The 27,034-nt window shown below is 44.4% G+C and overlaps 1 protein-coding gene across 1 annotated transcript in view; it reads left to right on the forward strand.

The window, feature by feature from the left end:
* The window catches only part of PTK2B (protein tyrosine kinase 2 beta), a 164,281-nt gene that overhangs the window by 96,679 nt on the left and 40,568 nt on the right, over nucleotides 1–27,034 (forward strand). Inside the window, exons 5-21 of the mRNA XM_044292491.1 lie at nucleotides 4,494–4,573; nucleotides 5,669–5,731; nucleotides 8,560–8,614; nucleotides 8,819–8,959; nucleotides 10,359–10,433; nucleotides 14,170–14,271; nucleotides 14,860–14,977; nucleotides 18,536–18,575; nucleotides 19,775–19,821; nucleotides 19,905–19,955; nucleotides 20,355–20,452; nucleotides 20,775–20,862; nucleotides 21,549–21,649; nucleotides 22,263–22,378; nucleotides 23,771–23,871; nucleotides 24,629–24,718; nucleotides 25,095–25,299. Coding sequence (XP_044148426.1) covers nucleotides 4,494–4,573; nucleotides 5,669–5,731; nucleotides 8,560–8,614; nucleotides 8,819–8,959; nucleotides 10,359–10,433; nucleotides 14,170–14,271; nucleotides 14,860–14,977; nucleotides 18,536–18,575; nucleotides 19,775–19,821; nucleotides 19,905–19,955; nucleotides 20,355–20,452; nucleotides 20,775–20,862; nucleotides 21,549–21,649; nucleotides 22,263–22,378; nucleotides 23,771–23,871; nucleotides 24,629–24,718; nucleotides 25,095–25,299 — 1,571 coding nt within the window. The remainder of the gene's footprint in view (nucleotides 1–4,493; nucleotides 4,574–5,668; nucleotides 5,732–8,559; nucleotides 8,615–8,818; nucleotides 8,960–10,358; nucleotides 10,434–14,169; nucleotides 14,272–14,859; nucleotides 14,978–18,535; nucleotides 18,576–19,774; nucleotides 19,822–19,904; nucleotides 19,956–20,354; nucleotides 20,453–20,774; nucleotides 20,863–21,548; nucleotides 21,650–22,262; nucleotides 22,379–23,770; nucleotides 23,872–24,628; nucleotides 24,719–25,094; nucleotides 25,300–27,034) is intronic.

The following is a 27,034-nucleotide window of genomic DNA, read 5'->3' on the forward strand; positions in this document are numbered from 1 at the left end:
TGCCCCCATTAAAGTCTAGCACACATCAGTCACAGTGCCTCCATCACAGTCATAGTACCATCTTTACAGCCACAGTTTTCCTATCATGCTTCAGCGTTGCAGTGCCTCCATGACTGCAATGCCTCATCAAAGTTTTAGTGCCTCTATTACAATGCCTCTTTCACAGTAGCAGCGCCCCATCACACATCAGACACCTAGTGCCTTGTTCACCCATGCCCTCACTATATCCACAGTGCCACTATCATGGGAGATCTGTGCCACAGAACTGTGATGGAGAACTTTCTCACAGCCACAGTTCCCCCGTCATTGCAACAGTGACCTTCACAGCCATAGAACTCCTAGGGCCACCATTGCAGCCACTGAGATTACATTACAGCAGCAGGGCCCTGTCCCCATTTTTATAAGCTCCACCTACTTTGGTGGCATGTCAGAAAAGTCACACAAGATGTGCTAAATATTGCCGCTCTTGCACACCAGAAAACTACCATCTGTCCTTCATAAATTCCACCCATTGTTTTGTACTGGGGTCCACACAGACCTTGTTCCCACCCAGTATCAATGTTAGTGACGCAAACTTACACCATTATATACGCCTATGATGGTGTAAGTTCGGGTCTTGTGACCTTCGGTTGGGTGGAGGATTGTGGTCGTAACACAGAGGCTAAAACGCACCCACATTGCGACTGTCTGAATGAGGCCTATGACACCTATGGTACTAATCTGAATGGTGCTCTGTGCTCTGCTGCCCTCTGGTGGTGATTCAAGAGAATGCATTAAGCTGTCTGTTCTCTGTAATTAATGGAGCAAATCCCCTTTACATCTAATTTATAAAAAAAATAAAAATAAACTGAGCCGTCCTCAGTGTTAACACTCCTTACTGAGACATTTCTGAGACATTTCTGGAAAAGCTGGGTGACGGTGTCTTATCAGAACTGGTTATCTATTCTCTTGTGGAATGGATGAAAAACCTGACTCTGTAAAAGTCTGGTTTGCGGTACAATCCAGCAAAATGCGGGACTGTTACCAAATAATGTATGGTCCGAGGTAGGTTACCTGTTATATGGGCTCTGTGAATGCACTATTAGATGCCTCATATGTGTACTGATATTACTGCCATTAATATACACCTCTATGGTTGGCACTGATATATGTGTACTGATATTACTGCTATTATTTTACACCTCTATAGTTGGCACTATTATATGTGCACTGATATTACTGCCATTATTACATGTCTCTATGGTTGGCACTATTATATGTGCACTGATATTATAGCCCTTAATATACACCTCTATAGTTGGCACTATTATATGTGCACTGATATTACTGCCATTATTACATGTCTCTATGATTGGCACTATTATATGTGCACTGATATTACTGCCATTATTACATGTCTCTATGGTTGGCACTATTATATGTGCACTGATATTACTGCATATATTATATACCTCTATAGTTTGCACTATTATATGTGTACTGATATTACTGCTATTATTATACACCTCTATAGTTGGCACTATTATATGTGCACTGATATTACTGCCATTATTATACACCTCTATAGTTGGTGCTATTATATGTGCACTGATATTGCTGCCATTATTATACACCTCTATGGTTGGCACTATTATATGTGCACTGATATTACTGCCATTATTATACACCTCTATAGTTGGTGCTATTATATGTGCACTGATATTACTGCCATTATTATACACCTCTATAGTTGGCACTATTATATGTGCACTGATATTACTGCTATTATTATACACCTCTATAGTTGGCACTATTATATGTGCACTGATATTACTGCTATTATTATACGCCTCTATGTTTGGAACTATTATATGTGTACTGATATTACTGCCATTATTACATGCCTCTATGGTTGGCACTATTATATGTGTACTGATGAACTGGTATTGTTATACTATGATATAATCATTGATATTATACATTATTATTATGTAGCATTTTGCTATACTAGTATATACTTTGTGTTGGCACTTCTATGGCCGCAGGCTGGAACTTATTCTCCCGAGACTCCTGTAATAGAAGTGGAGAATCCCTTTAAACTGTGGCAGAATGTGTGACCTAATCATGCGGGGCTCTGGGGTGTCTTATCGTACATCTCCTATTCAGATGCAGTCTGCTCTCCGTACTATAGTTAGGAGTTGTGGTGCCCGATGAGGACTCGGCAGTCCTCACAGTCTGAGGAAATGATCGGCACTGCACTCTTGTGTACCCTTGAGAAATGAGTCTTTATTAAGAAACCACAGAACATCCGGAGCTCCCCCAGAGAAACGTGGCTGATTATATACAATAACCTGACCTTTATCATTGGTAAATCTGCAGCTAAAAAATCTTAAAAGTGCAACAGGTGGATCAGCGAGGTGAGTGCAACACAGATATAACAGGAATAATATAGAGTCTGAGCACATGGCGTGGGATGGATACTGATGGACCAGGTTCAGAAGAATAATGATGAAGGGCGAAGGGGTGAATGAAGATGAGAAAGATGAGTTTATAGGGAGCGCCTACTAAGGTCTTTTTCACACTTGCGTTGTGGCTCTCCGGTGAGAGGTTCGGATTGTGGTGGATATGTTCTTGTGTAGCCACAAAATCTTCCTCTTCTGTTGCTGATAGTAATTCTGGTTATACTACTATGATTGTGGTGATATGGAGCTGACACATCTGGACTGGACCAGAGGAGCTATGGAGACCCTAATGATCGAGGAGAATAGACTAGTACTGCACAAATAATGTCTGTGAGATGAATGGCCTTGAGAAGGGAGTGTATGGCGCCTGCCTGGATCGCTAGGTGGAAGTGAAAATATGGACTATGCATGTGCTGTGGTGTCATAGTGCATGATACAGGAGTCCATCAGGTGGAGTCTTCCAATGGGGGAAGGTGACCTGACATGTTGCACCTCCGGACAGGGAAGAGTCTTAGGAGCGCTGTATGCATGAATGAGGTTATATGTGCATTTATTTATTTTGGGTATTATGTATAATCAGCCACATTACTTGGGATCTGCTCTGGATGTTGTATGGTGCTGTTGATTTCCTTTTAGATGATCTTAGATCCCTAGCTCCGGTCCCTCTGGACAACACACAGCGCCACCTGCTGGTTAATATCTTACAATACTCATGGGGGTTCAATCAATTCTAATGTATTAAGAATAACAGTTCGTTAATTTCCCGCGGTATACAGTGGCATGCAACAGTTTGGGCCCCCCTGGTCAAAATGACTGTTAATCAAGTTGAAGATGCAATATTCTCCTAAAGTCATACATTTTAGACATTCCCTTTGTATTTTAAGCAAAAACTATTTCTTGTTTTCATCTTTTACATTTTCAAAATAAGAAAAAAAAAATGAAATGGGCCCGAAGCAAAACTTTGGGCACCCTGCATGGTTAGTACCTAGTAGCAACCCCTTCGGCAAGTATTACCGCTTGTAGACGCTTTTTGTAGCCATTTTTCTACATTTTAAGCAATATCAATGTATTACATTTTTTGGTTTTGTACAATTTTAGAGTGAAAAAAAAGGAAAGGAGTACCTTGCAAAAGTATGGGAACCCAAGGAGATTTGAGCGCTCAGATAACTTTGACGAGGTCTCAGACCTTAAATAGCCTGTTAGGGTTAAGGCTTGTTCACAAACATCATTAGGAAAGGTAAGGGGATGCAAATGTCAAAGCTAACGTTGTCCCAAAGCACAGCAGCCATGGGTTCTTCTAAGCAGCTGCCTAACACTCTGAAAATGAAAACAGTTGAGGGGGTTGCTACCAGGTTGAGGGGGCCCAAAGTTTTGTTTCAGCAGCCTTTCCTTTTTTTGGGTTTTGAAAATTTGAAAGATGAAAATCCAAAAATAGCTTTATGCCTTTTGGAGATCATTTTAAAAGGACCTTTCATGGGTCCAGACATTATGAAATAAGTAGCAGGTTATGTAGGGCATAGTCCATGGATGTAAGATCGCTTACTAATTTTTCTGGGTGCAGCTCCGTTCGTCCGTTGTGCCCCCCGTTCACTTCTCCTGCCTGGTATGCTAATGAATAGTATCGGTACAGGGAGGAGGAGTCTGCTCTGTTTCTCAATGGGCGTCTCCCTCTCCCTGGCTGTGACGCTCTCCTTTGTGATTGGACCGCGCTACAGTCAGGGAGAAGGAGACGCCCATTGAGAAACAGGCAGTCTCCTCCTCCCTGTACCGATGCTATTCATTATCAAAACAGGCGGGAGAAGTGAACGGGGGGCACAGCGGACGAACGGAGCGGCACACAGAAAAAATAGTAAGCGATCTTACATCCATGGACTATGCCCTACATAACCTGCGACTTATTTCAACTTTAAATGTTCATAGTAACAGGAATTTTGACCGGGGTCCCCAAACTTTTGCATGCCACTGTGGTGCAGGGTGCTTCTTTATAGCCGGCGGGGGCCCACTCCCTGTTGGGATCAGATCCGTCTGTGACACTTTTGTGTTTTTCTGCAGCTGAGGAACGACTACATGCAGCAATACGCTACCAAGGTCAGCGAAGGCATGGCGCTCCAGCTGGGCTGTCTGGAACTCAGGTACCGATCCCTATTACGTCTGATATAGGTTCACACCGTCGTCAGAACCCAAACAGAACCTGAATTCATCGCTAAAGACGATCTAGTTCCAGTCCGGAGTAGTCCAGGGTTCTCGTTCACGACACCATGACAGTGGCCGGCTGTCACATGACAGGACATGTATGTGGCGCAGGGACATCAAATTTCCTGCAAATGGTCCGGGCAGAGACAGGGTTGTAATGAAGGGACCATCTGCGTCTGGATGGTGGACCACAAAACTGTGGGAGCTGCTTCTGCTTGTCTCTACTGGTGTCTGTCTGGGCCTGTTCGCTGTGTGCGTGCCGTCACATAACTACTGCTCCCAACATCTCCTAACAGCATAGATAGCAGGCAATTCATCGAAGCAACCATCTAGCTTCTCCGGCCAGTGATGCTCCCCCCTCACAAAGTATGTCACCTGGGTTTAAAATATCATATAAGTGAGCTGTAGAAGCATGTCTAGCTCCCTACTATTTTTTACCAAGAGGTACACTACCTAAAAGTGGCCTCTGAGAGCCTTTTTAAAGGGCAGAGGAAGAAGCTCTTTTACACCCTCTTGTGGTGAGACCCAGTGTCTGACCACACCTGTAATCATTTAGATATCTGCTAAGAGACTTCAGTGCAGAACAAGTTTTGCATAAGGGCTCATTCAGACGACCGTATGTTTATGTCCGCCTCCGTTCCACAATTTTGTGGAACGGAGGCGGACCCGTTCATTTCAATGGGGTCACAAAAGACGCGGACAGCACACGGTGTACTTGCATCATACTTTCAATCCGCAGTCCTGCAATGTGGACAAGAATAGGCATTTCTATCTATCCGTTCTGCAAAATGCGGAAAGCACGCGGCCGGTATCTGTGTTTTGCCGACCGTAAAAAATGCATACGGTCGTCAGAATAAGCCCTAATTTGATATTTCTATTCGGGGGTGTTTTATTTGTCAATGAGTGTACATAACAAAATGAAAAGGCCGCATTTCCCTTTAAATGAGGTTTGTTGTAGTCTGCTGCCATCTACAGGACAGCTGGTGAATTGCATACTGAACTAAAACTTTTGGATGGGCTCCCTTGTCTTTCAGGCGATTCTACAAGGACATGCCTCACAACGCCCTGGAGAAGAGATCCAACTTTGACTTTTTGGAGTAAGTAGATGTACGGGCTGCGGGGACATTTCAAAGGGACATTTGTTCTGTGCTGTTTGCTGCTTTTTTTTAAATGGAAATGACACAATCCGGATGTGGCCATACACCTGGTTTCTGTAGGACTTGCTGTGTGACCACAATGACTGCATTTTCCTCCTTATCAGGGAGCTGTAACTTGTAGCCTTTTGTTTAATTTATTTTTTTCTAATTTGAACCTTGAAACCATACATTTCTATGTCAGCAGAGAGAACACAACCTAGAAGAAAAAGCACTAAATGAGAACCTAATACCAAAAATAAAAAAATAGAAAAAATGTTGGTGAATATTATATTTTTTCATTACTTTTTACTTTTTCAAGAAAAAAGCCAATAAAAATAAGCTTATAAACACGGAAAATACAAAATATAGGAAAGTATAGTCAAAGGTTTTTACATCTAATTTTAGTTGACTTTATGTTTTATTGATCAGACACAATGTATCTGCAAAAATATAATTTATTTAAAGGGGTTGTCCCCTGAAAAATGTCTGCAGTTTTCAAACCAACGCCTGGATCTAAATATTTTTTTTAATTGCATGAAATTACAAGTTTTGCATACCCACTGACTTATTCAATAAAATGTATCTGTGTAGCGCCATCTGCAGTTTTTCCCCCCTCATATTTCTCTGTCCATTTCGCTGAGTTCCATCCTTCATCTGCATCTGAGTTGTGATAGGGAGAGAGCTGCAGCAGAATGGACACTCCCCCCTGAGCTGTGATAGGGAGAGAGCTACAGCAGAAAGAACACTCCCCCCTGAGCTGTGATAGGGAGAGAGCTGCAGCAGAATGGACACTCCCCCCTGAGCTGGGATAGGGAGAGAGCTACAGCAGAATGGACACTCCCCCCTGAGCTGTGATTGGGAGAGAGCTACAGCAGAATTGACACTCCCCCCTGAGCTGTGATAGGGAGAGAGCTGCAGCAGAATGGACACTCCCCCTTGAGCTGTGATAGGGAGAGAGCTGCAGCAGAATGGACACTCCCCCCTGAGCTGTGATAGGGAGAGAGCTACAGCAGAATTGACACTCCCCCCTGAGCTGTGATAGGGAGAGAGCTGCAGCAGAATGGACACTCCCCCCTGAGCTGTGATAGGGAGAGAGCTACAGCAGAATGGACACTCCCCCCTGAGCTGTGATTGGGAGAGAGCTGCAGCAGAAAGAACACTCCCCCCTGAGCTGTGATAGGGAGAGAGCTGCAGCAGAATGGACACTCCCCCCTGAGCTGTGATAGGGAGAAAGCTGTAGCAGAATGGACACTCCCCCCTGAGCTGTGATAGGGAGAGAGCTGCAGCAGAATGGACACTCCCCCCTGAGCTGTGATAGGGAGAAAGCTGTAGCAGAATGGACACTCCCCCCTGGGCTGTGGTAGGGAGAGAGCTGCAGCAGAAAGGACACTCCCCCTGAGCTGTGATAGGGAGAGAGCTGCAGCAGAAAGTACACTCCCCCCGAGCTGTGATAGGGAGAGAGCTGCAGCAGAAAGTACACTCTCCCCTGAGATGTGATAAGGAGAGCTGCAGCAGAATGGACACTCCCCCCTGAGCTGTGATAGGGAGAGAGCTGCAGCAGAAAGGATACCCCTCCTTCCCCAGCAGAGCAATGAATGTGGAGATCTCTGGATCCATCTGAAGTACAGGGCTGGTTCTAGCTTTTTTTAGAAAGAGATTGTCATGTACTACATAATGTCTGATATAAATGTTTTACATTAATCATGGGAGAACCCCTTTAATATAAAGAAAAATACAATGCATTCAATATATGACATAAAGTGATGCAGTTTAAGTGTATATTACATAATGTGATATAAAATCAATTAATAAAACGTAATATCATGGAATATGGTATAATATAACACAATAAAACAGGCATGGCCAACCTGCGGCTCTCCATCTGCTGTAAAACTACAACTCCCACCATGCCCTGCTGTAGGCTAATAGCTGTAGGCAGTGTGGGCATGCTGGGAGTTGTAGTTTTGCAACATCTGGAGAGCCTCATGTTGGCCATCCCTGCAATAAAATATGAACAAAATCTCCTGAGATGCTAGGGAGATGCAGCTGCAGTCCTGCGGGGATCAGGAGCGACGCGGGTGCTGGGGAGTGGGGTAAGTATAACCTATATGAGGGGCCCGGGCGTTAGGGGGGGGGCATTATAGGGGTTGGATAACCCCTTTAGGTATGATATATGATGCAAATTAAACAAATACAATATTATAGAATGTAATATGATATATAATGTAATATAACAGATTACAAATGAATAATACAAATGAGTAAGATATGATATAATGTAATACAGCATAATTCAATATAAAATAAAGTAAATGCATAAAATGTAATATACAGTAGATTATGAAGCTGGAATGTAATGTAATAGAACATAATTACATAGGATATATAACATAATTATAAATATAAAAGAATATGATATAAATAACCATACATTTATAAAGTCATGGCTATTATTTTTTGTGAGGTCCATGGAGGAAGGGGACCCATCACGGACCTGCTTGCCCTGCCTACTTGACATTATCTGTAGGAGCCACTAGGGATGTATAGCAATACACACAATGAGCTCCACCTAGTGGTGACTGCAGATTTGTATCATTGACACATACAGTATATTAGGTGTAGTATATTTGGGAACGGGCCCCCTCTGAGTGGTGATAAGTGGCCCTATAATATTTGTGTATGTCCCTCGTAGACTAAAAATTATTAGGAAAAATATATTTTCATTGGATTACTCCCACTCATGTAGAAGACCCCGTTGGCTCCGTGTCATGATATATATTTTTTTCCAGGAAAGAAGTGGGCCTCGACCTATTCTTCCCCAGACAGATGCAGGAAAGCCTTAAGGTAAGCTCTGAAGGAGATCGGACATGATGGGTCACACTGCTGGTATTCTACATACTGAGATATATATGTTCCTTCCTATATGTTATAACTTGTTGCACCTGGAATATAATAGTGGACCTTGATAGATGGGACTTTTTGGAGCTCCCCTTGGCCATATTCCACTGTAGCTCTATATCCTTTACCTTCTCTGGGTTTTATGTGCAGCCCAAGCAGTTCCGGAAGATGATCCAGCAGACTTTCCAGCAGTACGGCTCCTTGAGGGAGGAGGAATGTATCATGCGCTTCCTGAACACCCTCTCCAGCTTCACCTCCATCGATCAGGAGACCTACAGATGTGAACTTGCGGTGAGCATTACCGTCATGCAAATCTAGATCCATGAATCCTCCCAGATCAAGGAGGAACTGTAGGTCCTAATAGACTTTACCAGGACATGTCATTTCCAAATCTGTAGTTGAGATGCAACCTCACGTTGCAATGGTTTACAGGGTTTTATGGGTTAAGAAAACATTGTGAAGTACCTATAATGCATCGCTAAGTTAATAGAGGGGAGAGGGTCCTCATTCCAGTCCCCCATTTATCCAGACTTCTTTCTGGAGGACCATACATTACATAGAGAGCCAATTCATTTCAATGGGCACTGTGTCATTCTTCATTTCTCCTGTGGGAGTGCTGCAGGAGAACTGACCACTCCACCACATACTCTGGGATCGGGTGAATCCTTCTAATAGTAAGATATTTCAAATAGACTTTTATGAGGAACTTATTTTCAAATTCGGTTCCAGGAAACCTCAAGGTCCTTGAAATGGGCAGCAAAGGTTCCCCAAGATGATGGGTGATAGTAGAAAAAGTTTGGTATAGCATTGTAAAATATATCTATAATGCATTTCTAAGTTATTAGGGACGTGTCCTCATTCCAGACCCTCATCTATTAACCAGACCTCACTCTGGAGGACCACACATTAATGTGGAGAACCATTTGATTTTAACGGGCATTGTATAATTCTTAATTTCTCCCGTGGGAGTGCTGCAGGAGAACCAAACACTTCACTACCTATCCTGGGATCAACTGGATCCTTCTAAAAGTAAGGGATTGTCCCAAAAAGACATTTCCTCAGTTCCTGGAAGCATTAAAGTTCTTGACATGAGGAGCAAGAGTTCCCCAAGATGATGGGTCATGGTAGAAGAAAGTTGGCATAAGTGCCATTTTGACACATAGGCAGATATACAGTATAGTAACATGCAGTCTATTCCTCACTCCTAAGAGAGACACCCTTGCCGCAAGCAAATCAGGATCTAACGGCACCATCTAGAGGAGATCAGCCTGTATTACATCATCTCTGTTCCTACAGCTAGAAATGTGCCCTCCATTATACAGAGATGATTCCTAAGTACTAACTTGGCATCTGTCCAACATCTCACCAGGCTAATTCTGCATTTAGCTTGAATGAAGTTGGAAACCCATGACTCCGCTCTTTCAGGAACAGCACCACCCTTGTCTATAGGCTGTGCCTGGGATTGCAGTCCAACTCCACTCAAATAAATGGAGCTGGGCTGCACTACCAGAGTGCCACCATATGGCCACCATATGGCATCTGATTAGCAGGATACAATGCCATCTGACATGAAGGAAACAATATTTGAACGAGAGATATACCAGGTGCCAGCTGACGACTTGTCTATCTGTAGGATGTCCATCTAATTGGATACATTGCATTCATCAGTGATTGTCTCTTCTCTCTTTAGCAAGGATGGAGCATCATGGTGGACATGGTTATAGGACCAAAGGGAATACGACAACTTACCACCAAGGACTCCAAGGTGGGTAATTATTACTGCTAATGGATAGGATAGATTGTCAGGTCCCCTGGGTATTTGACAATATGGCTTCTACTACTGAATATACGTCTAAAAAAAAACAACACTGACTAGCACATACCAGGATCAGAGAAATCCAGGATCTCAGGGGTTTAGTACCTCAGATAGTACCTGTTTGTTTCATGCCAAGTTCCTTACATGGTAATTGTTTGGTTTCTTAGTATTTTCAAGCTTCGCAGTTGTTTTTTGTCTCAATCCCTGGTGTCTAGTGGACCAGATAGTCCATAGTGTCTAGTGTTTTGTTATTCTAGATGATTCTTGGTGTCCAGTAGGTAAGTAGTAAAAACAATCTGTGGTATCTAGTGGTTGCGCATCCCAAATAGTCCCTGGTGTCCAGTGAATGGAAGGCAAAGATAATGTCTGTGTCACGGGTAATGGGGAAGGGGAAAACACCGGATACACACAAAAGAAATAGACAACAGTCCAGGCCCCAAAAGCTAAGGAAGAGGGATGGTGACCTCTTAGTGATCCCAAGACCTTTCCCTAACTCCTGCCAGTATGAGCAGATCCTGATGGTGGAAATGCTCATACGCCATATACCTAGGCCCTGCTGAAACTGACGAGCCCTAGGATAGGTAGCAGGAGATGAGACAGCTGTTTCTTTCCAAGATGAAGGAACCCACGTCTCCCTGAGGCCTAGAACAAAACAAACAAGCTCTAGCAACTTCAACAGACAATATCAACCGCATGGTCAGCAGTGTGAGGCGGACCTAAATAGAGTCTCATCACTGATAACGAGCAGAACCTGAGGAGAGGTGAGATCCTGTCAAACAACAACATACTAAAAGTAAAACAGAGAGACTTGTCAGATAGCCTCACGTGTAGCAAGTCTATCCGATCTCCTTACCTCTGTCGCGAAAAAGACTGTGACAGTCTGGTGTCTAGTGGTTGAGTGTCACAGATCATCCCTAAAATCCAGTGACTTTGTGGCAAGATACTCTGATGTCTCCTGGTTGGGTGTCCCAGATGGTCGATAGTGTCTTGTAGCTTGGTAACAAAACAATCTGGTGCCTTGTGGTCCCTGGTGTTCATTAGTTTGGTGGTAAGTCATTCTAGTGTCTATGTTCAATGTTCTAGATGGTCCTAGGTGTCCAGTAACTTGGTAGCAGGATATTCTCTGGTGTCTTGTGGTTAGGTGTCAAAGATGATACCTGCTGTCTAATGGGTTTGTAACAATAAATGTGTTTTGCTTCTGCTGTTTGGTCCCAGATGGTCCCTGGTGTCTAGTGGATTTGCACAAGATTGTTTCTTGTGTCTAAAGGCTGTATTACACAGCCCGATTCTGCAGACAATTGTTGGGAAGGAAATGTTCCCTCCCAGCAATCGCCTGCTTGCTAGCGGAGGAGACCAGTGCTATTACATGCAGTGATCTCCTCCACGGCATGGGGAGGAGCGTTTGTTATGCCATCGCTCGTCTCCATGCTGTCTAGTTATTTGCCGGTAGCATATTGTGATTAGACAGCACTATCTGCCACCTGCAAATCGTGATCTTTCAGCATGTTGAAAGATCACAATTGCCTGATAAACGAGCGTTTGCTCATTCATCGGGTAATCGGCGGCAGTATTAGACTGCCAGATGATCGCTAACGAGCGTTACTACAATTGTTCGTTAGCGATCATCTGGCAGAAAATCTGCCGCTGTAATACAGGTTTAAGGCTGGGTTCACACCTGAGCGTTTTACAGCGCGTTCCTACGCACTGTAAAACGCACAACAGGCAAGAACCAATGATTCCCTATGGGAATGGTTCTCACCTGGGCGTTTTACAGCGCGTACGATCGTGCTGTAAAACGCCCGATGCTCAAACAAGTGCTTGAGCTTTTTTTGGGGCGTTTGTCGCGCGTTCCCGCACATAGATATTCGGGAACGCGCGACAATGTGTGCACGCCTGTCTCTGTATGCGCGATTGTAAACGCCCGTACAATCGCGCATACAGAGCGCTCGTTTCAGAACGCTCAGGTCTGAACCCAGCCTTAGAGTTGAGTTTCCAAGATAATCCCTGGTGTCCAGTGGACTTGTGGCAGAAACAGCATCTGGTGTTAAGGATGGGTGTCTCAGGTAGTCTCTAAAGTTAGCAATAGCTAGTGTCTAGTCATTGGGTGTGCCACATGTCCCCAAGTGTCCAGTAGCCTGGTGATAAACACAGTGCCTGGTGTCTAGGGGTTGCATGTCCATGATGGTCACTTATCTGCAGTAGCTTGGTGGCATAGTACTCTCTGGTGTCTTGTGGTTTGGCTTCCCAGATGATCCCTGGTGTCCAGTGTATTGGTGGCAGACACAGTGGATTGGGTGACCACGATGATCCTTGGTGTCTAATAGATTTGGATTTCTGAGAAGATCAGTATCTGGTGTTTAGTGGTTAGGTGTCCCAGATGGTCTGAGGTGTTTAGTATTTGATCTCATTGGGTCAGGCATAGACAGACTAAGGGCTCATGCACACAAACGTATTTTCGTTCCGTGTCCGTTCCGTTTTTTTTGCGCCATTCACGTCAATGGGTCCGCAAAAAAAAATGAAACCACTCCGTGTGCATTCCGTTTTTGTATGTCCGCATGGCCGTTCCGCAAAAAAGTAGTGCATGTCCTATTATTGTCCGCAAATCACGGTCCGTGGCTCCATTAAAGTCAATGGGTCCGCAAAAAATACGGAACGACACCGTATTTCATCCGTTTTTTTGCGGATCCGTGCACAATAGTCATGTGCTTTTTTGTAACTCTTTATTGCCTAATTCTTTTGTACGTATACGATCCGCAAAACACGGAACACATACGGGAACCATTCGGGTAAGTTTTGTGGTTTAACGGAACGGATGTGGACTCAAAACAGAAAAATAAAACAACAGATACGGAACAACGGATCCGTGAAAAACGGACCGCAAAACAACAACGGTCGTGTGCATACACGACCGTAGGTGTCCCGTTGCCGTATTGCGGACCGCATATGCGGATCTGCAATACACGGGCACCGTTCCGTGTGCATTCTGCATCACGGATGCGGACCCATTGACTTGAATGGGTGCGGAAATGCGGAACGGAAGTACGGAACAAACCCCACGGAAGCACTACGGCAGGCATCTCAAACTGCGGCCCTCCAGCTGTTGCAAAACTACAACTCCCAGCATGCCCGGACAGCCTACAGGTATCAGCCTACAGCAGGGCATTGTGGGAGTTGTAGTTTTACAACAGCTGGAGGGCCGCAGTTTGAGATGCCTGCACTACGGAGTGCTTCTGTGGTGTTCCGTTCCGTGCTTCCGTTCCGCAAAAAGATAGAACTTGCTCTATCCTTTTGCGGAACGGACGGATCGCAGACCCATTCAAGTGATTAGGTCTGCGATCTGCATGCGGCTGCCTCACAGTCGGTGCCCGTACATTGCAGACCGCAAGTTGCGGTCCACAGCACGGGCAGCACACGGTCGTGTGAACAAGCCCTAACTCTGTTTTTGGAACTTCTCTGCCATAGAAGGTGCATTCATTGACTTATTACCTATTAACCCTTTCTCCCAGGAGGTTGACTATATGAATCGTGGTAGGTCCAGTTTGCACCGGCATGGTATATCCCTTGTCTTATCAAGGGTCTGTGGAGAATCAGTCCACTGTATGCCCAAAACTGGTCAGTGTTCTTGCACCTTCTTGGATATTGTGCTTGGTGTGATGCATCCTTTGACTCTTCTCTGTCTCTGCAGACAACGTGCTTCGCCGAGTTCAAACAGATCAAATCTATCAAGTGCTCCTTACTGGAGGACGGACGGGCATTGCTATTACTGGGGATATCCGGCGCCCCCCAGGTAAACTCTACTGGTATTCTTCTACACCCTGTGCCTCTCCAGCCGATGTGCTGATACAACTCTCAGTATGCTCTGCAGCCCATCCGTTACCATAGTCTGCTGACCTCTAGTGGCCAGACAGGCTAGAAAACTACAGCCTGCAGTATAACTGAATACTGAATAGTCTTCTCTCTGTATTGCTGGTGTCAGAGCAGGTGATTGGGTTATCGGGGAAGATCTGATGATGTCGCTGACTCTCTCTGGTTACATACTCCATGCAGCTGCAATACCACACACAACCTGTGAACAGGGGTGGCACTGTTTTTGAAAAAAAGCAGACGTTTTTTTACAAGCCATTTAAATCTCCTGGCCCTCCTGTTGTTCTTCATGTCACTCCAGTCCTCCTCTCACGTCAGGTCCAGGGCATAGCTGAGGACACCAGACTAACCAACAGATTTGTAGTAGTTTTGTAGTGACCCCTCTGTAGTTCCGTAGAATACATATGTACATAGCATTGCTATAGGATACATACTCTGACATCTGCAGGGCTAGATCATATAATATTACAATACTATAATGTATAATGCAATAATCTTTTGTGATTTTCAGCCGCTGGCTATCAAAACGGCATCGTTGGCGGTGGCAGAAAACATGGCCGACCTTATCGATGGGTACTGCCGGCTACAGAACGAGTCTCAGGAATCCCTCATCTTCTATCCCGGGAAAGGTGAACTCTCCACTTCTGCCTATTGTGTGGATGTGTTAGGTTCGGGGTATATACTGTTGGAAATGTTTTGGCATTCAATTAGCAAAGTGCACATGATGGGCCATAGAGTGCATGTGCTCACTAAGGATATGGAGCTAGTGACAGATGCATGCTCTTACTAAGATACACAGTGAGTGACAGATGCATGCTCTCACTAAGATACACAGTGAGTGACAGATGCACCCTCTCACTGAGGATACAGAGTCAGTGACAGATACATCCTCTCACTGAGGATACAGAGTGAGTGACCGATGCATGCGCTCAGGATACAGAGAGAGTGACAGATGCACACTGTCACTGATATACAGAGAGGGTGACAGATGCACACTGTCACTGATATACAGAGAGGGACCGGGTGACAGATGCACACTCTCACTGAGATACAAAGTGAGTGACAGATGCATGCTCTCAGGATACAGAACAAGTGACAGATGCACACTCTCACTGAGATACAGAACAAGTGACAGATGCACACTCTCACTGAGATACAAAGTGAGTGACAGATGCACACACTTACTGAGATACAGAGAGGGTGACAGATGCATGCTCTCAGGATACAGAACAAGTGACAGATGCACACTCTCACTGAGATACAAAGTGAGTGACAGATGCACACACTTACTGAGATACAGAGAGGGTGACAGATGCATGCTCTCAGGATACAGAACAAGTGACAGATGCACACACTTACTGAGATACAGAGAGGGTGACAGATGCATGCTCTCAGGATACAGAACAAGTGACAGATGCACACTCTTACTGAGATACAGAGAGGGTGACAGATGCATGCTCTCAGGATACAGAACAAGTGACAGATGCACACTCTTACTGAGATACAGAGAGGGTGACAGATGCATGCTCTCAGGATACAGAACAAGTGACAGATGCATGCTCTCAGGATACAGAACAAGTGACAGATGCATGCTCTCAGGATACAGAACAAGTGACAGATGCACACTCTCACTGAGATACAGAGAGAGTGACAGATTCATGCTCTCAGGATACAGAGAGAGTGACAGATGCATGCTCTCAGGATACAGAGAGAGTGACAGATGCATGTTCTCAGGATACAGAGAGAGTGACAGATGCATGCTCTCAGGATACAGAGAGAGTGACAGATGCATGCTCTCAGGATACAGAGAGAGTGACAGATGCATGCTCTCAGGATACAGAGAGAGTGACAGATGCATGCTCTCAGGATACAGAGAGAGTGACAGATGCATGCTCTCAGGATACAGAATGAGTGACAGATGCATGCTCTCAGGATACAGAGAGAGTGACAGATGCATGCTCTCAGGATACAGAGAGAGTGACAGATGCATGCTCTCAGGATACAGAACAAGTGACAGATGCATGCTCTCAGGATACAGAGAGGGTGACAGATGCATGCTCTCAGGATACAGAATGAGTGACAGATGCATGCTCTCAGGATACAGAGAGAGTGACAGATGCATGCTCTCAGGATACAGAGAGAGTGACAGATGCATGCTCTCAGGATACAGAACAAGTGACAGATGCATGCTCTCAGGATACAGAGAGGGTGACAGATGCATGCTATCAGGATACAGAGAGAGTGACAGATGCATGCTCTCAGGATACAGAGAGAGTGACAGATGCATGCTCTCAGGATACAGAGAGAGTGACAGATGCATGCTCTCAGGATACAGAGAGAGTGACAGATGCATGCTCTCAGGATACAGAGAGAGTGACAGATGCATGCTCTCAGGATACAGAGAGGGTGACAGATGCATGCTATCAGGATACAGAGAGAGTGACAGATGCATGCTCTCAGGATACAGAGAGAGTGACAGATGCATGTTCTCAGGATACAGAGAGAGTGACAGATGCATGCTCTCAGGATACAGAACGAGTGACAGATGCATGTTCTCAGGATACAGAGAGAGTGACAGATGCATGTTCTCAGGATACAGAACGAGTGACAGATGCATGTTCTCAGGATACAGAGAGAGTGACAGATGCATGCTCTCAGGATACAGAGAGAGTGACAGATGCATGCTCTCAGGATACAGAGAGAGTGACAGATGCATGCTCTCAGGATACAGAACGAGTGACAGATGCATGCTCTCAGGATACAGAGAGAGTGACAGATGCATGCTCTCAGGATACAGAGAGAGTGACAGATGCATGCTCTCAGGATACAGAGAGAGTGACAGATGCATGCTCTCAGGATACAGAGAGAGTGACAGATGCATGCTCTCAGGATACAGAGAGAGTGACAGATGCATGCTCTCAGGATACAGAGAGAGTGACAGATGCATGCTCTCAGGATACAGAGAGAGTGACAGATGCATGCTCTCAGGATACAGAGAGAGTGACAGATGCATGCTCTCAGGATACAGAGAGAGTGACAGATGCATGCTCTCAGGATACAGAGAGAGTGACAGATGCATGCTCTCAGGATACAGAGAGAGTGACAGATGCATGCTCTCAGGATACAGAGAGGGTGACAGATGCATGCTATCAGGATACAGAGAGAGTGACAGATGCATGCTCTCAGGATACAGAGAGAGTGACAGATGCATGTTCTCAGGATACAGAGAGAGTGACAGATTAATGCTCTCAGGATACAGAGAGAGTGACAGATGCATGCTCTCAGAATACAGAGAGAGTGACAGATGCATGCTCTCAGGATACAGAGAGAGTGACAGATGCATGCTATCAGGATACAGAATGAGTGACAGATGCATGCTCTCAGGATACAGAGAGAGTGACAGATGCATGTTCTCAGGATACAGAACGAGTGACAGATGCATGCTCTCAGGATACAGAGAGAGTGACAGATGCATGCTATCAGGATACAGAATGAGTGACAGATGCATGCGCTCAGGATACAGAGAGAGTGACAGATGCATGCTCTCAGGATACAGAGAGAGTGACAGATGCATGCTATCAGGATACAGAATGAGTGACAGATGCATGCTCTCAGGATACAGAGAGAGTGACAGATGCATGCTCTCAGGATACGGAACAAGTGACAGATGCATGCTCTCAGGATACAGAGAGAGTGACAGATACATGCTCTCAGGATACAGAGAGAGTGACAGATGCATGCTCTAAGGATACAGAGAGAGTGACAGATGCATGCTCTCAGGATACAGAGAGAGTGACAGATACATGCTGTCACTAAAGATATGGAGCGAGTGGGAGATGTATGGGTTTACAAAGAATACAGAGTTAGTGACAGATGCGTGTTCTCATGAATGATATGGAGTGAGTGACAGATACATGCTGTCACTAAGGATATAGAGCAAGTGTGAGATGTATGGGCCACTGCATGTCAGTGTTACAGGTCACAGCTACAATGTGTCACTTATAATACTGGTGTTTTATGTGGTAGAGGGGCCACTGGGTCTCTCCAGACAGCAGGGTGTGAGTGCACCCCCTATAGTTACAGTGCACCGCAGGCAATGACAGAACTGCCCGATACTACGAGTCTGTCCCATCGCTTGTGTTATTTTATGATGACTAATTAAACTTTTATATTATTTTATATCACAGAAAATGACAAACGGATCAGTCTGCCTAGAATCCCAACCCAGTAAGTAAATCCTTCACCCCTAACGCTGAAACAGTAGAAAAATGGCGCAATCATGCCATATCCATATACCTGCGCCATATCCGATAATGGATTGTGACATTTTTTTCAATCAGTAACTCGATATATTTACATTTTTTATAAATGCAACAATTTGTATTCATTATGTAATTCACAAATTGTCCAGTAGGTGGCAGCAGAATACAATAAAACCTTGTCTTCACTTAGGGCTGTCAATCACAGCTGAGCGCTCACTGCAACATTATGTCTTAGTACAGGCATGCTCAACCTGTGGCCCTCCAGCTGTTGTAAAACTACAACTCCCACCATGCCCTGCTGTAGGCTATCCAGGCATGCTGGGAGTTGTAGTTTTGCAACAGCTGGAGGGCCGCAGGTTGGCCATCCCTGTCTTAGTACATAGATTTGCAGGAAGAGGTTAAAGCAGTTCCCACCCTTATTTTTAAGTAAAGCTAATTTCTAATATTAGACTCTGTATTCCTTTTCTTGCCATTTTCAAAATCTATGCTTGCTATCAATGAATGAAAGCATTCTTTTTGTTTTTCAAGACCCATTACACACCTAATATTTCTTGCAGCTGAGGGTCTGTCGCTCTAGTATCCAGTCTACACCAGCAGCACAAATCTCTCTCCTGTCCTGGTAGTTTGTTACAATGTGTCAGTGCTGGGAAAATGTATCAGTCTGGAATCTGTTTAGCTCACAGAGAATTGTAGCAAACCTGCAGCTGCGAGGCGTAATAGGTTTCTACCAACTGATGCAAGCACAAATGTTCCCACTCCCTGGCAGCAAGCAGAGATTTTGGAAATGTTGAGTATTTGAAAGCAAACAAATAGAAAGTTTTTGATATGTTTTTAATCTAAATATATCCAAAATTATGCGCTGATACAGAGCTACAAATCCCCTGCATTAAATGAATTAAATGATTTACTTTGGGAGCCACCACTAGAGGGAGCTCATGAGCGTTCTGTAGACTAGACTCAATAATAGCACTATGTGTAGTGAGCTCCCTCTAGTGGTGGCTGCAGGCAGTCAGAATTCATCATCCAGTCTCTCTATTGTCTGAGCAGGGGGTTTGGAGCTGTGTGTCAGAAAACAAAGCTCAGAACATTGTAATGATGTATTAAGACACTGATAGATAATTTTTAGCATTCTTTACATTTTATGCTTATCGTTTTCTTTCGCAGGGACGTTCCGGAGAGAAGGTCGAGGCTGGAAGAAGGCAGCAGCTTCGGTGAGTTTTGGAAATCCGCCACTTCCTGAGGTTCAATAATAACCATATAATTGTTGATCCGTTACATTTATCATCCCCTCCAGAGTCTGATATATACGCCGAGATACCGGAGGAGTCAGAGCAGAGGTCTGGAGGTACGTCTATTACATTATATAACATCTTCTGCTGCCCGACCATGAGCTTAAAGGGCAACTCCATCCATATTAATGAGCCCCCCCCCCCCCCAATTACCTATAACATTTTACATTGACATCATATGATCGTCCATTAGATATATGGACCTTATAATAACAGCAATTCTGCCTTTTCTGTACGATAATGAGGTAGTCATGGCTCCGCCCCCTTGTCTAATATCACGCCATAACATTAATATACACTTGTTTAAAGTCCCAACGTGATATATTTTGTCCTAGGATCCACCCCTAATGTCCTAGGTGATATAATGCAGTAGGAGTATATCTTGATATAACACCTGACAAACTCCGCTCTGCTACATTAAACTGGAATGTTTCCATTGGCCCCCTTTTTTCTAGGTCCGCGCTATACCATGTGCCGAGATGATGTAGTGTTGGGACGGATCCTTGGCGAAGGCTTTTTCGGAGAAGTCTACGATGGAGTATATAAGAATGAGGTAAGTGCCTGCGGATAGCCGCACTACACAGGGAGAGCTGCTCCACATCGGGACTCCCCTGTGGGCATGTATAATGGTATCTTCTTCGCAAGCGGTTAATGGGTTGTGCTGATGAATAAATGTATATAATGTGTGGTTGCACCTTATACAGCGCTCCACAATGGTGGTGAAACTTCAACTCCCAGCATGCCCTGGCAGCCTGCACAATTTGCATAGACTATACCATTATACAGGCCTATAGGGGAGTCCTCCTGATGGCGGCTAGTCATTTATGCTTGCACTGTATACTTGCAGATCATTATAATTTTTCTTCTGGTCTCAGCTTAAAGGAGAGAAGGTGAACGTCGCTGTGAAGACGTGTAAGAAGGACTGCGCCCCGGACGTCAAGGAAAAGTTCATGAGTGAAGCCTGTGAGTGCCGCATGTGCCACCTCAGCCTGGCCCTACGGGCACAGAGCTTATCCGTATGATGTGGTCAGGGCCGGTGCAAGGATTTTTGCCAACACAAGCAAAGCTATATTTTGGCGCTGATCAAAATGATACCCGCCTTGTAAGGATCAGTTGTGGAGTTACTTTAGGTAAATGAGGACCTCAGTGCACAGGGGGCGTGGCCAGTGCTGGAAAGCTGAGGTGCACTGAGAAGCTAGGCCCCGCCCCCACGGTGCACTAAAAAAATTCATTTTTTTCTTGAGAACACCACACCAGATTTTCACAAGACAGGTATCATTTTAATCAGCAGGATCAACCCTACCAGGCAATGTTTAATAGGGTTGACCCAGCTGACAATATTTATGTTATTACACCCGCCATATTACTGTGATGGCGGGACTAAGGGCCTTTAGTGGGCCCCCACACTGCTGTGACAATCTCATCATAGAGGAGGCCAGGCCGGGGACAAAGGTCTCTCTCTGTTTAACCACTTAGACGCCCACAGCCGGCAGGACGTGTGGATAACGAGTATTTATGTGGCATTTCACAAGGAGCTGACCCTAGGGGGAGCTGTGCAATGAGCTCGTCTCAGATGGAACCACAGTTCGGAGAAGGCGTCTCCTCTGGTCCAGTACTTACAGTCACAAGTTCTTGTCTTTTCCTGGTAGATCTGATGAGGAACTTGGATCATCCACACATTGTGAAGTTGATCGGAATTATTGAAGAAGACCCCATCTGGATAGTGATGGAGCTCTACGCATTCGGGGAGGTAATTAGTCGAGGCGTGCTCAATTATAATTAACGATCAAGCTACAAATAATGGTTAAACATTACTGTCTGTGATGCAAAAAAAAATGAACCATACGTCTGATTCTGCGGCACAATTCACTCCATTCTCTGGTTTGGGCTTTGGTGCTCTTGTGGACCTAGGACTTAAATGGGTAGTCCAATATTCACAAGACATGCCTTAAATGCCTCCCATTTGCATATCCCACCGGTAAGGCACTCACCTCTCCCATTTGCCGATTTACACTACTGTTTGCTCAGGTCCTTTTGGAAATCACATAGAACTCAATGGAGGGGACAGAATGCAAGCGAGACCACCTCTCTATTAAATTATATGTGGAACGATACCCCTATGAATCGGTGCACAGGAGTCATGGGAACCCTGCACAAAAAAGAACTGAGAAAAATAAGATAAAACATAAAAAAAAAGGGCAATGAAGACATAGTACACAGTCCCTGGGTTTACATAAGGTGACTATAGGACCAGAATTAAAGGCAGAGCTGCACTTTAGGTTCATTGATCTCCCACCTGGTAATTGATGTTATTGATAACTGGTACTGAGACATGAGTATTAATATCTATGGTTTCTCCGCAGCTTGGGCAGTATCTGGAGAAGCACAAGACCACCCTGCAGGTCCTCAGCATGATCCTGTACTCACTGCAGATCTGTAAGGCTCTGGCCTATCTGGAAGGAATTAACTGTGTCCACAGGTAACGGAAAGCAGGTTGTAGGGGTGAATACTTACAGCATTGCAGTAAAGTGATCTACAGCTCCTTATATTGTATTATCAGTGCCCCTAGTGGCTATCCCATGGCATTGCAGCAGCCTAGGAGGAGAGAATGGGAGAAGTGGTTTTGACTCCCTAGGGCGCTTGCACCCTTTCTTCCTACACCCTGGTATTGGGGCTCCTGCCTAGTGTCGGTTGGGCTGCCATTGATGTAGGATGATGTGCTTGGTGCCAGGCAGGACTAATGGATAGTGGAGACAATGATCAGACCAGTTACTTTTAATCAATAAAGTCCCTCTTTACCAAGTTGATGATTGGGGTAGTAGTAGAAATAGAAGCAAAGCACAGTTCCACATTATATCACAGTGCAATATTCTCTCATTAGCTGCATATGGACAGCAACAATAATGGTGGTTATAGTAGTCCCTCTCTCACTTGCAGCCTCCCAGCAGAACCACAGACATGAAATAAGGTTCTTATTAAGACGCTCTACAGTTCCCTTACTGAGGGGCGCAGAAATTTAGAAACGGGTGGCCAATAGATTTTGAAGTGTGGTAGGATGTCTTAGCACTAGTCCCTTCCACAGCAGCAAAGTCTTTGTGCCATAAATAAGCACAATACCTTGCTTTCTGAAGCTTGCATGGCCTCCTGAGTTCTAGACCTTCTTAGATGTCTGCTCTCCTTCTCTCTGGAGCACTTTAGTAGAAGGGTTACTTCCACGGAAATTGTAGGCTCGGAGATTAGACTCTTCTGAACTTGGGTCTACCTGTGCAGGAGCTGTTGCGCAAATGTCTTCCTTGCACTGCTCAAACTAGACTCCCTCAGTCAACACTGACTTGTCAGGGGGACGGGATCTGGCTCAATTTGCCAAGTTGTTAACCGTATGTTGTCCATACAATGCCATTAAGTGTATGTCCATAACAAATCACACCATTTACCTCAAGAAACTTTGCATTAACTTTGTCGTTGGTAATGGACTCTTTGTAGTAGTCCTCTGGGGCACTGTAGCATGAAGCACAAATATTGGAGTTGAATTATTATTATTCAACTGTAGATTATAATAGAAATCAGCTTTATATGTAAGATATTACTTTTGAACTTGAGGTGGGCTTGTGCTTATATTCAGCAGCCAGTCAGAACAAGTAGAGCTGCAGTAATTACATAGGATGTGGCCTTGGGACTCCAATAGACACTGCAGCTAAGATGGAGTCACTGATTGTAACTGTACCGTGAAGGCCGATGTGTGTGCCCATCTCAAGATCAGAAGGAAGCTAGAGCATGGTGTACCTGGAGTCGTAACATTGTTTTAGCGAAATACTATATTTCCACGGTTTCTTCCATCTGATGGCATAAAATACACAACTCTGTGTTACAGGGACATTGCAGTCAGGAACATACTCGTGGCTTCTCATGAGTGCGTGAAGTTAGGAGATTTTGGACTCTCCAGGTACATAGAAGAAGAGGAGTATTATAAAGGTTAGTACTCACAGCGGATCACCCGACTTATCCTGATCTTGAGTTACATCATGTCTTAAAACGCAGTTACACTCAGAGCTGGATTCAAGATTCTGCTAGATAAAGCTTGTAATGTCCCAACAGAGTGCTGACAGACACACCCTTATAGGGGTCATGTAAGCTCATTTAATGTATTGTCCTTCAGAAGAGACTTTAAAGTGTCATTTTATTACTCTCTCCATGAAGAGATTCCTTTTGGGGTTCTCTTTTCTTGTCTACAAAGTATCCAGAAATTCTGGTATCATTTGGGGACAATGCCCATTGGTGATGCCAATGATGATGCGCTAAAAGGCTCTGCTTCAATGGGAGACCCCTACACATATTTATTGGAGCCCACCCACCAAAAATAGTGGGTAATTTATGGAGGAACTCAAAGATGCTCAGGTTGGGAATAGAATATTGGAATGCTTTGGGTAGCCCAACAATGGGTTTATGCAGGTCCCTAAGGATGGAGGAAAGAAATTCAGGGGATCCATCATGATGCAAAAGGGTTGGGGTTCATATATACAGTTAACTTAAAGGCAAAATTCAGCCCAAAATGATCTTTCAGCATTTTAAAGATAAATGCCAAAAGATCACAGCTTTTGGAAATTGGAGGCATCCAAGCTCATTGACTCAACCAACCCCAACGTGATCTTGTCCTCAGGATAAGTCAAATGATTGTATTCAAGTGGACGTTAAGAAGACCTATTTTTATTCCTTTTTTGTCTTTTCACAGCCTCTGTGACCCGTCTCCCTATCAAGTGGATGGCTCCAGAATCGATAAACTTCCGGCGCTTTACCTCAGCCAGCGATGTCTGGATGTTTGGTGAGACATCTTGGTGCCAGCAAAGAAAATAAAAGACTAAGACAAAGTAACGAGGGTTTTCCACAGGTGGTACCATATGAATGGTTAAAATTCTGTTAAACTGGTACCAGTGTGGTCTACTTGGCTGGTTCATCCCATAGATCTGGTAGCATCACAGGCTGGCCATTTCAAGAGGCCAGCCGACCATGTATATCCTGACCCTAGGTCACCTATTGAACTCCAATATTAGTGGCATTGATCTATGAGATGCTCATTATGGGCAAGAGGGTGACTATAGCAGTGGTCTGGACAGTTTGTTCAGCCAGGGCAAAATTTTTGTAATAATTTTTTGACCTCATGATCGGTCGGGAGATAATGCATCTCCTTTTCATTTTAGGAGTTTGTATGTGGGAGATCTTGTCCTATGGCAAGCAGCCTTTCTTCTGGCTGGAGAACAAAGATGTGATCAGCGTCATCGAGAAAGGAGATCGACTTCCAAAGCCAGAGGTGTGTCCTCCGACTCTCTACACACTAATGACACGATGCTGGACCTACGACTCTTTTGAAAGACCCAAATTCACAGAGCTGGCCTGCAGCTTAAGGTAAAAAAAATTCTACAACCTTTGGGAGGACCTGTTGCTTCTTATTGATGGTCCCGCTGAGCTTTTACCAGGAGTGGAGGAAGGGAAATGATAACTGTTTTGTGCATATTTCTGCTCTTTGTGGTTGTTGTGGACAGTGGTCCCACAATCATGGCCGAATATCCTCTATCATCCAGCACTTACTACTACTATTACTAACAGTATTTGAAAAAGTGGATCCCAACCCACCATCTTTCTTCCAAAGGATAATAAAACTGAGACTAGGGTGAGGCATACATTTTGAGTCTGGTCATGAATTTCTCTTCAGCTCTGACCATGACTGGATCATTTAAAGAACCCCACTGTGATACCTGCACAACCTTTTAGACTAGGGTTACAAAAATTACCAGTACTACATGTTGAACCAGAGGCCTAGGAGGACCTTCTTTTAACCAAGGCAAAGGTTATTAGGATGTTTTGGGCAGTTTGCAGTGCTAGCCTTGTATCCCAGTACCCTGGTCAAGGCAAGGTGGCTTGTTGGCACACTTAGGGCATCTGATCATAGTAACCCACTTGCTGTGCTCTGAGATTGACCCAACATAGTGTCATCACACTACATGAGACCAAAGTCGTAAACACAGATCAGATGTGTTGCAACCCATTATACATTAGGGTATGTCGTTATTTGTACTCTGAGTAGCATCATCATTGCTTCCATGGTGCCTACAGTGTAGACATCATACTCAACCTCAAGTTGGCTGGGACCAAGGGTTGCTGTCCATATTGAACCACAAATACATTGGGCATCCAATCCTTGATCTAACTCAAGCCAATGCTGTCATGGTCAGATCTCGGATCTTCTCCCTCCAAACGTATTAGAGAAGTGGTTAAGATCTCAGAAGTTTGATTCTGAATTAAAAAGTTCTGCTCCTGTGCCTTATATTTCATGCTCAGCAGTGTCAGCACCATATAAGGAGCATTAGTCACCGGAAAGTGACTGGCGTAATTTACGAGTCTCCATATAACAATATTAACAAACTCAATGCAAGTACTGCGTAAGATTTAGGAGAACATTTCTGACAGCAGATGAATGCAGTGCAACTCCATAAATCCTCAGTAGTGAGTCACAAAGCAGATTAGACTCTGATAGAATATACTGCAGATCAAAAACCCAAAGTAAATAGTGTAATATATCTTTAAAAGTCCAAAGCATGGTATATCCACTGGTGCGTTCTACTATTTATAGCGCAACAATGAAGAGCACGCTCAAAAATGGAACCTGAAAGACTAATAGCTGCAGTGACACAATGACAGATGGCTTTGGCACCAGCCCGGGACTCAATACAAAGCAGTGTAGTAATCTGTTACCAAATATGCACCATCATTAAGTGATTATACAGTGACTGAGGCAACCATTGTGTAGGTGCTGAAACTTCAGCTTTAAAGGGGTTCTCCGGGAATTAAGAAAATGAAATACTTTAAATACCACTGTATTTTATTACAAACCGGATTCCAAAAAAGTTGGGACACTAACAAATTGTGAATAAAAACTGAATGCAATGATGTGGAGATGGCAAACGTCAATATTTTATTTGTAATAGAAGGTAGATGACAGATCAAACGTTTAATCCGAGTAAATGTATCATTTTAAAGGAAAAATACGTTGATTCAAATTTTCACGGTGTCAACAAATCCCCAAAAAGTTGGGACAAGTAGCAATAAGAGGCTGGAAAAAGTAAATTTGAGCATAACGAAG

The sequence above is a fragment of the Bufo gargarizans genome, chromosome 4 (assembly GCF_014858855.1).
Source record: "Bufo gargarizans isolate SCDJY-AF-19 chromosome 4, ASM1485885v1, whole genome shotgun sequence".
NCBI lineage: Eukaryota > Metazoa > Chordata > Amphibia > Anura > Bufonidae > Bufo > Bufo gargarizans.